The 16187-nt window shown below is 37.6% G+C and overlaps 1 protein-coding gene across 1 annotated transcript in view; it reads left to right on the forward strand.

The window, feature by feature from the left end:
* Positions 1 to 4573: 4573 nt before the first annotated feature.
* UBA6 (ubiquitin like modifier activating enzyme 6) overlaps positions 4574 to 16187 on the forward strand; it is a 64557-nt gene continuing 52943 nt past the window's right edge. The window contains exons 1-7 of the mRNA XM_044680469.1: positions 4574 to 4659; positions 5724 to 5786; positions 11287 to 11381; positions 11631 to 11659; positions 11817 to 11911; positions 12999 to 13110; positions 14790 to 14870. Of these exons, the coding sequence (XP_044536404.1) occupies positions 4574 to 4659; positions 5724 to 5786; positions 11287 to 11381; positions 11631 to 11659; positions 11817 to 11911; positions 12999 to 13110; positions 14790 to 14870 (561 nt within the window). The remainder of the gene's footprint in view (positions 4660 to 5723; positions 5787 to 11286; positions 11382 to 11630; positions 11660 to 11816; positions 11912 to 12998; positions 13111 to 14789; positions 14871 to 16187) is intronic.

Genomic DNA, 16187 nt, shown 5'->3' on the forward strand with positions numbered 1-16187 from the left:
CACAGCTCACTATTGATTCTCCCCCAGCTATCTTCTTGTAAAGTTCCTCTGCTGGATATCCTGCATCCCAACTATCGGCATACTCCATATTTCTCTCCTGAGCATTATTCTCTTCTTTCACTATACTCTCACTTTAATGACCTCATTAACTTTCATGAGCTTAGTTATCATCTCTATGACCCCCAAATATACATATGCAGTTTTAGTCTCTGTCTTGGGCTGTACTCCTATACTGCCAGCTTCCTATGGGATAATTTCAACTAGCTATACCAGTGATTCCCAAAGTGGGTGCTACTGCCCCCTGGTGGGGGCTGCAGCAATCCAGGAAAGTAGTGATGGCCACAGGTGCATTTATATTTCTTATTAATTGCTATTAAAATTTTAAAAAATTAATTTCCAGGGGGCTAAGTAATATTTTTTCTGGAAAGGGGGCAATAGGCCAAAAAAGTTTGGGAACCACTGGACTATACCTATGGGACAATTTTGGGCACTCTTCATGCCCAAAAAAGAACTCATCTTTCCTCAAAAATATAAATAAATTCTTTCAAATTTCCCTATTCCTATTAAGGATAACACTAACTTTCCAGTCACTCAGGCTCATAACCTCTCAAATCTGAGTCATCCTCAACTTACTCAATATATTTAATTAGTTGTCAAGTCTAATTGATACTTCCTCCTCAACACATATTCTCTCTATTCACATGTCCACCACCCTACATGTAAGGCCTTATTACTTCTATCCTGGACTATTGAGAAAGCCTTATAACAAAGGACTGGTCAATACAGGCCCAGTCTTTTGAGCATATGTAATTTGTTCTGCCTAGAGCCAACCCACAGCTATTATTAAATGGCTAAATTATACTCTAAAGATATTAATTTGTACTGACAAATTATATTGGCACAATAAACACTGATGATTGATTCTGGGAGGGAACATCATAGAGAGCTTAGGATAGCTTTAGAAGAATATAAACTCTTCAGGTTTACACCTTGAATCTGAAGGAGAGATGCCATGGGTCTCTGCGGATCCAACTTACTAGTGCAAATGCAGTTGAGGTTGGGAGAACTTACATAAACTGAGGCTTTATTGTTCAGTTGTTTCCATAATGCCTGACTCTTCCTGACCCTATTTGGGGTTCTCCTAACAAAGATACTAAAATGGTTTACCATTTCCTTCTCCAGCTTATTTTAAAGATAAGAAAACTGAGGCAAATAGGCTCAACTAGGCTTAAGTGACTCCTCAGGGTTACAAAGCTAGTAGGTATCTGAGGTTGAATTCAAACTCAGGTGATCCTAATTCTAGGCCTAGTGCTCTATCCATTGTGTCACCTAGCTGCCTCCAAAATTATGAGGCTACTGTCTCATAATAGGCCTCCCTACCACAGGTCTCACCACACTCTTTTCCTAAAGCACATGTCTGACCACACCTCCTACTCAGTAAACTCCAGGGGCTCCCTACTGATTCTAGGATACAATATGAACTCCTAAGTGTAGCATTTAAAGTACTTTACAATTTGACTATAACCTTTCTAGCCTTATTTTATATTATTTCCTGATGGAGGCTGGCAGCGGGTAGTGAGTAATAGGAACGAGAGCCTCATACTCTGAAATCTTTTATTTCTTGCCACTTAGTACTAAACATCAACTGCAAAACTGGTAATTTCAGCATCAGTCAAGCATGAATTGCAGATTGATCACTTTCTAACCCTAACCCTAACCATCAATCACCTACACTGGATCTGTAATGTTCTATAATGAGCATCAGCTTTGTGCCTAATCTATTTTATTAATTACTTTTATTGTTCTTTATTTACTTTGATACCGAGCTGTTAGACTTAATTAATTGCCTATAGTGGTGGTCTAATGGGCCACATGCCGCCCACCTACAGTCCCATTCCAAAAGTAAAGTGAGACCTCTCCCACATTGACAAATGATGACCAGGCAGGTATTGGGGGGGGGGGGGAGGAACACAGGACATGTGCACTGGGGACTATGGCATTCCAGAGGATCCCCCAAACCTGTATATGCTCTTCATTCCCTAAGACATGCATGTTGAATCCAAAACCACACCTCTACCTGAATTTCACCATGCCCATTTCCCAGGGTTTTGGGGAGAAGTGAAGATTTCTCTGGAAGCTCTCAGGGCCTCGAAAAATATGCAAACCATGATCTATACCTGGGTTGCTACTCCACAGATGGGGTTGCTACTCCACAGATGGAGCTGCTACTCTGCACCTGGGGCTGCTACTCCACACCTGGAGAGCTGCTGTTCCATCAGCTCCTGAGGGGCTACTCTCTTCTACCCAGGGCTTATCCATTTGACCTAAGGCTATCTGATTAGCCCCCAGACTATTTAATCAGCTATTAGGCTAATATTACCACAATAAAACTCTTCTTCAAATAAAGTTCTTTTCTTACATCTGTACTGAACGGAGTTTGTTTCCCATTCTTGAGGCAAGACCCTGCCATTAACTTGAGTGCGTTTTTCTCACATTTCCCTTCACACCTTCTATGATGCTACCAAGCTAGTCTCCTTGCTGTTCTTCATACATAACACTCTATTCTTTATCTTTGTCTTTATACTGGCTGTTCCCCACCATACCCAGGATACACTTCCTCCTCCTCACCTCTACTTCTGAGAATTCTATTTCCTTCAAAACTCAACTCCAGAATTATCTTCTACAAGGAAGCCTTTCCTGATACTCCTAACCTAATGTTGTCTTCCTGTATTTATTTTGTATATAAACATGCATTAAAAGGCAGGAGATGTTTCATTTTTGCACTTGTATCCCTGCCACCCGGCTAAGTTCCTGGCATATAGTGATTAATAAATACTTACAAACTGGTTGTTCCATTTTTCCACCACTGCAGCCACAGTTTGCCCCTATCTACATTTTGCCACCATCACTTTCTCTTGCCTTATCCTTCCTTCTCCCTCTTTTTCCTCTCCTACTTGAAAGCAACACACTTCTCATTTATTTTAACAAACCTTACCTTCAATCTTAGAATTGATAATAAGTATTGTTCCAAGGCAGAAGAGTGGTAAGGGCTAAAAAATTGGGGTTAAGTGACTTGCCCAGGGTCACACAGCTAGGATGTGATGTGTCTGAGGTCACATTTGAATCCAAGACCTTCTTTCCCCAGGCCTGACTCTTCATTCACGGAGCTATCCAGCTGTCCCACATCTCTCTTTTAAAGGAATTTGCTTTAAGAGTACTTTAAGAGGCATATTCTTAGGAAAGAGAGTAACACTAGAACAAGTAAAATTGGAGTACTTTCCACATACTAAGCACTAACTATAGAGATTCCCTTTTCGAACTCTAGTTTTCCTTAAAAACTCAAGTTAAAGTACCTTCTATAGGAAACCTCGACATCCCCTTTCCCAAGCTGCTAGTGTTCTTCCTTCCAAAACTATGTGGTAGTCATTTTTTATATATTATATATACTTATATGTGCAGATTTTGTGTGTCCCTGAACTCCCTCCCCAAGGAAATGACTAATTCACTTTCACTATAATATCACTAGAGCTTAGCATATAGCAGATACTTATATGCTTTCAGATTGATTGATGTACTTTACACAGCCTAGAAAAATGTTTAACTGAACTCCAAAAAAATTTTTGTAGTGAGATTCCAGCATAATCTAGGCATAGTTACTAACATAACTAATTATTTGCTAATGCCAAAAAGTGACACATCTGTGATCATAAATACATAACTTTTCTGGGTAACAATTTGTGGCTTGTCACAGAAGAGTCTTACCAGGATTGACTTATAGGTAATTAACTGAACAACCTTCACGAGCACAGGCATCAGGGAACAGAACCCCAAATTCCAGTCCTGAGCTCTGATGTGTCTAGTCTTATGACTCTGGGCAAGTCACTTAACTTCTCAGTGCCCTTAAGCAATTCTTAAGACTATAGTGGGCATTTTCACTGGCTGTTCTCTATGCCCAGAATATTCTTCCTCATCCTCGATTTCCTCAAATCCCAGCTAAAATCCCATTTTCTACAGGAGGCCTTTCCACAACTTTTTAGTGTCTTCCTTCCATCGAATATTTCCAGATTATCCTACATACAACTTGTTTGTACGCATTTATTTACATTTTGTCCCCACCATTTGACTGTGAGCTCTTCAATAGCATGGGCTATCCTTCACCTCTCTTTGTACCTCAGTATTTAGCACAATGCTTCCATTCTAATAAGTGCTACAAATGCTTATACTGACTTAATTCGATCTGAATGTGGGTGGGGGTAGTTTCAGCATCAGAAGTTCCCTCTCTCCCTCCCAACCACGCATACTCTCCTTCCCCAGATTTACCTCTCTACCATACACACAGAGAACAGTCAGCAACTCTTAAAGCCACGCCCTGTCCACCCGCCGGAAGTAGAATTCGCTGGGAGCCGGAAACAGGCCCCACCCCATTGCACGACATCACTTATCCCCGCCCCCGTGACCCCGAAGGCTCCGCCCCGTTCCCTGCCTCCCTTGGGCGGCGGCAGCAGCAGCAGCAGTAGCAGCAGCAGCAAAACCCTCAGCAGCAGCAGCCCCAGCAGCTTCAGAAGCAGAAGAGATGGAGGAAGCTGACTCGCTCCCACCGCCTCGGGGGGAAGAGGCGGTAGCCTCTTCGTCCGCGGCGGATCCGGGAGAGACCAGCAGGTGAGATGGTGGGAAAACTAGCATGGATGAGCTGGCGCGGGGAAGCGCCGGCAGGACTCCAGGCTTGCTACCCCCCACCTGGGAGGCCGGAAGAGGGAAGCCGGGCAGTAGGCACCGGGCCGGGCCAGGGGGGTGGGGAGAGAAGCCCGGCTGGGGACTAGGGGGCGGGGCAACTCCTGGCTCTCGGACCCCGAAATCAGTTGAAAAGAAAGTACCCCTCCGCAACCTTCCGGGATGCCCTCCCGATCGCGGTAGGTGCTCCACCCCTGGCCCCGAGGGCGCGGGGCCTCTGTGGCCACGCTCTCCGCCCGGACAGAGATTCCCCTCGCTGCTGAAAAGCCCCAATCCCCAGGAGCCCCCTCGGCCTTCCTGCCACTCTGGTATCATTGGTATCTGCCAACCCAGATTTCATTTACTCTACGTTAAATAGAAGGTTGTTGAAGTATGCTGTAGCCAAAGCATTCATTATCCAATATAGCTAATCTGAGACAAAGCTTTCTCAGTTTACCTAGTCAGGTCCTCAGAAAACAACCCCTTGCTAGAACTGTTTCTTGTTTTCTAGCTTAATTTTTGACAGTGCTTGTACCCTTATTAACTTGCAAGAACCCAAGGTCTTACATCTCAAAATGAAGCATTCTAGAAACACTTAAGCAGAAATAAAATTATATTTGTGCTTAAAAAGTATACATTTAAAAAGGAGGGTTTTTTAGGCTTATAAAAGTTTAAATTTTAATACTTAAGTATAATATCAGAAGTAGGCCTTGAATCCAGTTCTTTCTGACTCCAAGTTTGACTTTCTACCATGCTACCCCTCACCCACCTCTTGACAGTTACTAACTGTGTGAACCTGCATAAGTCACTTGATCTCTCCATGCTTTCTCTAAGATGATAAATTTCATAGGTAGCCACCATCATTATTAGTAGGAGTTTCCTCATCCAAAATTTCCCACTGTGAGTGAAATTATAGCTCCAGTCCTGCAGTTCTTAGATCATAGTAAGAGTTTAGCAAATGTTTGCTGAGTAGCATCTTATTTACCCTTATTATCTTTATCTTCTCTTTGCAGTACAAACAAATATTCTCCCAATATGTCAACTGACTCAATGGAAATTGATGATGCTTTATACAGGTAAGAACCCACAGAAAGCTAGTGTTTGAGATTTGTATCTCAGCATTTGTTTTACAGTGCTTATTTTTTAATATTCACATAATCTGAGGTTATCATTAGGCTGCCGAAGAATTTTGAAGACATTCAAAAGAATTCTCCCTCAAATTATGATTTGGAGAAAAATTTGTTAGGTATAAATTTTTTAAACATACTTGAAATCTTAATTGATAATTGAACTACTGTCGGAAAAGTATTGGGCCTAATATATTTAAGCTGCTCTTGAATCTTAGTCACAATCTTAAAATGAAATCTGTTTGAAAAAAGTATACATAGATAGATGTGTAGGAGCACATTGGAAAATAACATCAGTTTCTAGGCTATACTCAGATTTCATGGAAACCAGATTTGGGGAAAGTGACTTGATTTTGGATCAATATACCTTTAAAAATTTTCCCCCTATTTTGTAGGATACTGAAGGATAATTATAGGAAATCCATTAACTTTAATTAGTGAGATATGAGAAAAGTGAGATGATGGCTGTTGAATCATGAATACAAGAGATCAGTTCATTAAAGGAAATATATACTCCCAGTTAGACAATATATAAATTATTTATTTGAAGAACAGGTGATTTAGCTGGCAGGGGTATATTGCTTTTTTTCTTATTGATCATTTTTTCCTTAAATATGGCAGAGTGACTGAAATAAAATTAATAATGTTATCCAAGGCAGGTGAGACACATTTAATGTTTTTATATTGATTTAAACAGTGAATATTTTAGTAGTTAAAGATTTTTCAGGTTTTTTCCTCCTTTGGAAGATAAATAATCAAAACTAAGAGGCCTTTTATGTCTAGGTTAGCCTTCATTGATTTTCTTTTGTTCTTTCTACATCCTTATAGCATTCACCACCCACTCCTTAACACTTTGCTTTCTGTTATTATTAGGATCATAGATTTAATCTTGGACAGACCCTCAAAAGTCCAGCTGTCTCATTTTGAATATGAGGAAACTAAGACCTAGAGAAGCGTCACCTGGGAATTAAGAAGACAATATTTGAACCTAACTCCCACTTACACTGCTTTCAGTTTATCAGTGACCTTGTTATTGCCCATTCCAATGAACTTTTCTCAGTCCTCAAGATCCTTGACTCTTCTGAAACATTTAAGGCTATCATCCCTAACCTTGAAATTCTCTCCCCTCCCTTAGCTCCCATAATGTTGCAATATCCTGATCCTCCTTCACCAGTGAATTTCTCTCTTGTTAGCTCTTCTTTTCTCCATCTACTCCCTGTTGAAAGGATTTTCCTAAGGTTTTGCCTTTGTCCCACTTCTGGGTTCCTCCATATCATGCTTTCCCTCTAGTTCAGTTACATGTTTAAGGGCTTTTTATTCATGCTAAGTGCTATAATCTCATTTATATCTTATGGTTTTAACTATTAATTCTATTGGGATAATTTCCATATCTTCATCTCCTACCATGATTTCTCAAGCATCAGTTTTTGTTTCTATCTTTTCCCAATGACACTTCATACTTCATGTACTTAAGTTGATCTTTTCACCATTCATTTAAACTGGCTCTCCCCCATTTCTGCTAATTGTAGAGCCATTCCTCTAATTTCTAAACGCTCGAGTCATTTATAGTCTCAGCCTCTTTGCTGAAAAATCCAAATTCTTCTTTCTGGCTATATCTCTCATATATGTGACATTTTATTTTTATTTACACACCCACACTTATATATACCCTATTTCAGTATTTTGGAAATCTTCGTTTTTGCTATTATGGTTACTTCTTCCACTGATGGCTAGTTGCAACTCTTTTACACGTTAGTAAAAGATCTCTGAAAATTTGGCTAGGAAATCAATCAGTCAACAAGCATTTGTTAAGCACTTACTTTGTGCCAAGCACTATGCTAAACTCTGGAAAACAAGGACAAAGAGGAGGCAGTTCTTTTCTTCGAGATCCTTACATACAAAACAGGTCCATATATAAGTACATACAAGATGCACATGTAGTGTATATATAAGGTAACCTTAGAGGGAAATGTATTGCAGGGGCGGGCGTGGTAGGGTAGGAGGATAGGAAGGACCTTTGCAAAAGGTGGCCATGGATCCAAATCTTGAAGGACATGGGTGATTCCAGAAAGTAGAGATGAGGAGAGTAGTATTCCCAATATGAGGGACAAGCAGTGAAGAAGCATAGAAACCAAAAATATGTAGACATCTAATTCAAAAAGGAAAAAGATGTAGGATGATATAGCCTGAGGGGATGGCTCAAGTAAAGAGGTTTTTTATTCTTTGGAGAGAACCAGATATGTTTGAATTCAACACAGACAGGAATAAGTGGATAAGGAAAGATCAAAGATGAAAATGGCAGTAATGAAGGAGTCAAGCTTCTAGACTGAAGGGAAGGGATAGGATCAAAGGCATAAGTCAAGGCAATGACCATTTCAAAGAGAAAGACCTCAAATATTTGAGCAAAGTAAATGGAAGGGGATTTTAAAATGTGATGTTAAAAATAAGAAGGATGTCCCAGTGGATGCTTCTGTTACCTCAATTGTGGAAATGATTGGGAATTCCTCAAATAGTGGTATCATAAGTAGTTAACAACAACAATATGTAAGATAGTAAAGGTAATTTTCAGAAGATGGCTAGCAACAAACCTGGAAAGTCTTCCTATAACAATCACACCATTACTTAAGGAAAGGAGAAATCATTTGTCTGCCTGATGGATCTGCTCACCAAGAACAAAACTCCTTGGCCTCAGGCCCTTCCCTTTTGTTTGTTATCTGTTACAATGTAAACTCCAGGAAGACAGGACTGTCTTTCTTTTAGTAATTGTCCCTCCTCATCCCTCAACACAAAGTGCTTAAATTATTTTTCTGGGTTTAGGGACAAGTCCAGCTCATGTTGTTACAGCATGACCAATTACTATCAGTGCTTGGTCTTCCCCATCTTCCCACCTTTTCCCTCCCTGAGAAAGAGGCTGTGCTTGTGTAGAATTGGAAAAAGAGTGTTTCCAGAGCATATAATGCACAGGGGAAAGATAGTTGGACTTGAAGTCAAGAAGCAGTCAATAATAGCTAGGTAACCCTGGGCAAGTCACTTCACCTATTTGCCTCAGCTTCCTCATCTGTAAAATGGGGATAATAACAGAATTTATCTCATAGAGTTCTTAAGAAGATCAAATAAGATAATATTTGTATAAGTGCTTTGGACATAATAGGCATGGTATTAATACTTTTCCTCTTTCTGTTCTCTCTTCACTCTACTTCTCTGAAGACTGTAATAACCAATCAGGTGCCCAAGTCTTACTTGAGTCTACCTTACACTATCTTTCACACCTATCCTCTTCTCTACTCTCTGGATCACTACTCTATTTCCTATCCTCATCACCTCTTAATGTGGGTTGTTGTGATGATAAGCTGAGTAAGCATTTAAGTACCTAGTATGTGCCTAGGGCCAGGAGCCAATTATATAAATCCAAAATATGAAAGGCGTTTTCCCCTCTAGGGGCTTATGTACTATTTAGGGATAAAACAAACATATAAATATATGTTGTGTATCTCTAAATACAAGGTGATTGGGGAGGTGAGCACTCTGCTGGAAGGATCAGTAAAAACCTGTAGAAATTGGCGTTTGAACTATATTTTGAAAGAAATTAGGAATTCTAAAAGGTGTCAGGGTCAGGAAGTGGTAAATGCATTCTAGCATGAGACCTAAGAAGTATAATGTTGAATGTGAGGACCACAAGAAGAATATTTTGATTGGATCAGAGAATCCAGCATTGTCCTAATTGACCCTCATTTTCCAATTCTTTTCCCTCTAGTTCAGTGATGGTGAACCTATGGCACACAAAGCACTCTCTGTGGCCACTCAGCCACCCTCCATCCTCCATCCTCAGAATTCATTACTAGAAAGGCAGAGGGACTCAGGCAGAGCTGCTCCTCTCCCCTTCCTCACCCACAACTTTTTTTCCACATCCCTCAAAAAGAAAAGGGGGTGGCTCACAGGCAGCAGAGCTGGAGAGGGACAGACTCAGAACCTATGGCACACAAAGCGTTCTCTGTGGCCACTCGTTCACACCCCTCCCTCCTTTCTACATTCACTGAGGACATTCCTCACTTCATCTGTCCCTCTGCCTAACAGCCCAATGGGAGCACCCATGTGGGATATGGGTAGGGAGGAGCATGGCACTCTGTCACTAAAAGTGGTCTAATCCACCCTCCATATACTCCAGAAATCGGTATTTCTAAGAGACTCTCTGATCTCTCTTTTAATTGTCTTTTTTCTCTTTAAAAATCCTCCATTGGGGCCAGTTAGGTGACTCAGTAAATTCAGAGCCAGGCCTAGAGACAGGAGGTTCTGGGTTCAAATGTGGCCTCCAGCACTCCCTAGCTGATCCTGAGCAAGTCTCTTAACCCCAATTGCCTGACCTTTACCATCCTTCTGCCTTGGAACTGATACTTAGTATCAATTCTAAGAGAAGGTAAAAGTTTTAAAAAACTCTTTGGGGATTCCTTGTTGTGTCTAGGATAGCCTATAAGTCATATAGAATCTACAGTTTAACATTTAAAGCCTTTTACAATATGATTTCCACCCCCTTCTGGACCTGATTTCCTATTACTCATCCTATTTGGCTTCTGTTCCAGTCAAGTTAGCTTGTTAGTTATCTGTTACATACAACAACCCATCTCCTGCCTGCATGCCCTTGTTCAGTCTGTCCCTCGTGTTTGTAATTCACTAACCTGCTTGCAAGTCATGACTCAAGTGCTGTCTCCTTTCAGAGTCCTCCCGGTTGTTAATATTCTTGCCTTTTTAAAGTTACTTTGTATATACTTAGTGGTTACTTATGTGAAATATTGTATTTCCCACTTCTAAGTAAAAAAAGCTATTTGAGGGCAGGGACTGTGGTTTAATTCCATAAGGCCTGCATAGTGCACTTTATTATTAGGTACTTAATAAACATTTATTAAACCGAATTAGGCCATTATCTTCAAAAAATGGGTTTTAGGATTGTGGGAGCACAGATTTAGCACAAAGAAGGAATCTTAGAAGGTATACAGTCCAGTTCTTTTCACAGAGTAGGAAACAGGGCAGAGCCTGATTTTGAACCCAAGTCCCTTCACCTCAAATCCAGTGTTTTTACCACTGCACCACATCAGTATTAATTAATACTCATAGTTTTGGGAGTTTTTGGTAGCTAACTCTTTATCTGCTGGCTTTATTGATATACCTAATGTTTGTAAAGTTATAAATGTTCTATTTTTCCTTTTAAAAACTAAGACTTAACTATTGTATAATGCTTGCAAGTTCCTTTTTCATATTTCTTGATTAGAATTTTAGTTTTAAAAATTAGAAGACTATTTTAAATCATTTTGAAATGTGGTTCATAAGAACTCAATCTTCAGCCAAGGGTAGAAACAGGCTTTTTTTTTCTTAAGAAATAGTAAATTCAGCATTAGAAATTTAAAGAAGGGATTCTCTTCTTGATTTTTCCCCCAATGTGTTTCTTACTTTGTAGTCGACAAAGGTATGTTCTTGGAGATTCAGCAATGCAGAAGATGGCCAAATCCCATGTTTTCTTAAGTGGCATGGGTGGACTTGGTGTGGAAATTGGTAAGTTGTATTTTATTACTTATTTGTAGTTCCAGGGTGCTTTTCAGAATTTTAAATATGTATTTTAACATGATTTGTTTTTTGCTTAACTTAAAAGTAAAAAAAAAAAATCCACTAGTTATTAATCATATTCCTTGTCCCCTCCCAGAATGTTTGTCAATTTTCTCTTAAAAAGTAAATGATAAGTTAGCCAGTTCTCTTGGGTGTTGCCAATAATAAGTTATCTTTAATCTTTTCCTCCCCTTTTAGCTAAGAATATTGTTCTTGCTGGAATCAAGGTATGTGAATAACTATACATGATAAAATAATTATTTGTTACAAACTTATTCTGGCTTGTGTTAGTTTATAATCTTGGTTTTGAATTATTTTCCCTCAACACTATATTTTTAAATGGCTTTCTTTCTTTTTTTTTTTTTTTTAATTTCTTTTTGGAAGTCACTTACAATTCATGACACAAAGCTATGCCACGCATGGGATATAGGAACCAACTTCTTTATCTGCGAAGATGATGTTGTAAATAGAAGAAACAGGTCTGGATAAATTTTATTATTTGATTTCTCTACCATGTAAGCTTGTATTTCCATAATCCAAAATTCAGAAAGGACTAGAGCTGTTTAATCCATAATTAACCAGTAAATTCTTAATAATACTGATCATCTTTGAGTGATTTTATACATATATCTGTATATAAAACCCATGGGGGGAAAATTTTTAATTATATTAAATTTTAAAAATATTGATCATCTAGACTTGCTCTATCAATGTTAACTTGTCTGATGAAGCATTTTCATATGAATTAATGAATTTCTGAAGTAGGGGGTAGAATTTATCATACTAATTCTAGTTAGATCCTCAAAGTACCCTATAAAGGGATTTCCTATTTAATTTTAACAACCTAAAATTTTAACTGGGGCAGCTAAGTGGCACTATGGATAGAGAACTGGGCCTGGAGTCAGGAAGACTTATCTTTCTGAGTTCAAGTCTGGCCTCAGACACTTGATAGCTGTGTGACCCTGGGCAAATCACTTAACCCTATTTGCCTTAATTTATTCATCTGTAAAAATGAGCTTGAGAAGGAAATGGAAAATCACTCCAGTATCTTTGCCAAGAAAACTCCATTTGGGGTCATGAAGAATAGGACACAATTGAAAACAACTGGACAACATAAGAATATTAACAGTGACCTAAAGAGGGTCCCACAGAACTACAAGAATATCTTTTGTGATTGTATGACTGCTCAATGCTGCCTGATTAAGTAAAGCTAGGTATTTACCAAGTTGTTTTTGTAATTCTTATGCTTTAAATCAGTGATTCCCAAAGTGGGAGCTACTGCCCCCTGGTAGCTGCAGTGATCCAGGGAGGCAGTGATGGCCACAGGTGCATTTATCTTTCCTATTAATTACTATTAAACTTTTTAAAAAATTAATTTCCAGGGGCTAAGTAATATTTTTTCTGGAAAGGGGGCGGTAGGCCAAAAAAGTTTGGGAACCGCTGCTTTAAACATTCCCATGAGTTTTCATATGCCATTGACATGATTGAAGTATCTGGTTAGAAGATTTTGTGCCAAGATGTAAGCAGTTTATATCTAGTAGACAAATTGTATCATTTTTATTTCAGAGCTGAAGCTATAATTCATCGCGTTGCAGAGCTAAATCCATATGTCCATGTCACATCATCTTCTGTCCCTTTAGATGAAACAACAGACCTCTCCTTTCTAAAACAGTATCAGGTAGGTGGTTATCAGGTAGGCAATTATATTAAATGTTGGTATAAATTTGAAGTAGTATTTAAGTGGTATATAGTAATATCCATTTATTTGAAATATAATGGACCAGAAAAAATGACTTAGATTCACATTTCTTCAGTTAAGTTGGTGATATTTTTTTTTATTAAAAAGCTAGGACTTTTCTAAATCCTGTAACTCATGCCGCAACATTAACTTTTAAATGGCAATTCATGATACATCTACTTTGAATTTTGTCTGATAAGCCACATTTACTCCAGCATTACTTAATCTCCCCAGAAATTCATTACATTTAAAGATCTGCACTAATCATGTTTGAAAATCATCTCATAATAACGTCCCATAATAATGCTTAGGTTTTTTTTCTTTATTGTATAATAACTGGGAAAAAAACTTACTATTTAATTTTCTACAACCCATTCTTTATGACATTTATCAATTTTCATCTAAAAGATTCTACCTATTAATTATGACTGCTTAGATTTTATAGAAAAGTAGAAGATAATTCATGTCCTCAAGGATATATCCTATGATGAAATAATTAAAGAATATCATGTTCAGTTTATATTGATTTGTAATCTTGTATTTTTGTATCTGTATGCATATATAAAAGTCAGTTGAATAAATACATGGATATACACTGACATAGTATACTAAAATGTATATTCTGATGAATCTTATTCTTCCCCCTCTTTTTAGTATTATTTCACTTTACTTCCGTTTGTGTACATTCTAGCTAAGCTATTCCCCAAGTTCTATATGGCTTCTACCTCCATAGGATATGTAGCTTGTCTCCCATGCATGGAGTCTTCTCCCTCATTTCTTGTCAGAATCCTCATCCTCCCTTCCTTAGGTCAAGGGCCATTTCAGCAAAACTTTGCGTCATTTCCTCAGCTACAGCTTTCCTGAAGTACTTTGTCTGCATCTTCCCTGTCACCCCTTGCCATGTATTTATTTGCATACTGTGCTCCCTAGTAATGTATAAGTTCCTTAAGGACAAGGACTGTCAGTTTTTCCTCTGTATTCCTAGCACTTTGCCCATAGTAGATGCTTAATCAATAAGTTTTTATTGGAATGTAATAATTCATCTTTGTTCTAAGGATCTGGATCCTATATAAGCAAATGACCTTAAAATCAAGTAGAAGTCCTTCTAATAATATATATGTAAATATATATAAGTATGTAACATGTTAGTGCTGGTATTTGCATGTTATTACTTATCAAACAAGTGCAGGGTTGTATAAAATAAAATATATATATAAGAATTCATACGTTAGAATCTGCAGTAATTTATTGTCATTATGGAAGTACTGGTAAGACAGATTCTTTACAAGGAGAAGAAACTTAAATGTAAGTCTTTCTAAGGTAACTTATTTTAGAGGAAAGAGGGTTAAACTGGGAAAACCTGAGTTCTAGCCATGGGTGTATGAATTTGGGCAGGTTTACTTCTCTGAGATTTTTTTCTTTAAAAGCAGTATAATACCAGATCAGTTTTTCTATATGCTATTTTCCACTCTTAGTTATGGCAACTGAGAGAGGGAGGAATGAAACCATTTTTCCCAGATGTATTTTCACTTTATAAAATGCAGGGAAATAGTTAAAGTCAGAAATTAGGGCTTAGATTAAGATTTTTAGTATTTAATTTCATGTTTCTTTCTCAACAGTGTGTGGTTTTGACTGAAATCAGACTTCCGTTGCAGAAGATGATCAATGAATTTTGCCATGCTCAGCATCCACCTATTAAGGTAATTCTAGCCAATTTAAATGTATTTAACTAGTCACAGTCACAAAAAAAGATCATTCTGCTATTGAAACCTGTGGTTGTTCAATTAGTTATTCAGGAAGTTCTGATGTTATAAAAACAAAGTAATAAAAGTTTTCAAGTTTTTTTTTTCTCCATGCCATGTTCATAATCATATACTATCATTAAAATAGATTTGTTGAGAGTGCTAAAACTCATAAATTGTTAATTTTGGAGATGTAGAGGGTGATTTTTCTGGCCTCAGACATAATGTTTCTTGGTAGTACTTTTCTTATAATTAAATAAATGATCTTCCTACTATTTCTTACTGAAAATAAGAAACTAAATAAGAAACTGATATTTTATTGTTGAGTCTAAGAAATTCTTTACCTAACTGTAAGTTAACTTTTTTTTTTTTTTAACATTTACCTTCTGACTTAGAATCAATACTGTGTATTGGTTCCAAAACAGAAGATTACAAAGGGCTTGGCAATGAGTATTGAATGTTTTGCCCAGAACTAGGAAATCTGTTGTCAAATTTGAATCCAGGACCTACTATCTCTAGGCCATCCAATGAACCACCAAACTGCCTCCTAAGTTAACTCTTAATAGCAAAATGTGTTTAAATTCTGCATGGCGATATTTTTAAACAGACTGTCTTTGAACATGAGTATAAAACTTTGTTTCCTGTAATCTGTACTTTTTTTTTTAACCAACATATGATACAAAACCTTGTAATTAATTTTTTTTAATCACACTCCATCTTGGAAAGATTCTTGTTTATTCACTCACCTTAATTTTTTTTAATTACACTTTAGGGATAAGAATATTCTGATACCACAGACTATTCCACATGAATTTTGATTATGAAATTAATTAAAATACCAATCAATAAGTTTGAGAGCAACAGAAAAAAATGTCATGGAGGTCTATTTTTATTGTTTAAAGAAAAAAAAATTTTAATTATACCTTTTTGTTTTACTCATTACTAGTCTCATTAGCATTGAACCTTCTTCTGTAACAATGAAAAGCAGTTAAGTAAAAACTAATACAACTGAATCTAATTGTATATATAACACTGTTCTTTTAGTCCCCTACCTCTCTGTTTAGTAGAGTTAATACATTCCATTAAAAATTCTCAAATTCCAAAATAAGTTGCTAATTACTTAGGAAGCATTTTGGGGGGGTACTCTTCCCATTTATAGTCAGTCCTCAATTTTGGCAAGGGTAATGTTCTTAGGATACAGCACAAAAGTAAAAAACACAAATGTTGTTACACTGAATCTATGGAAAATAGGAGCATAGGTTCCAACAATCACCA

This window comes from Gracilinanus agilis, chromosome 6 (genome assembly GCF_016433145.1).
Source record: "Gracilinanus agilis isolate LMUSP501 chromosome 6, AgileGrace, whole genome shotgun sequence".
NCBI classification, from domain to species: domain Eukaryota; kingdom Metazoa; phylum Chordata; class Mammalia; order Didelphimorphia; family Didelphidae; genus Gracilinanus; species Gracilinanus agilis.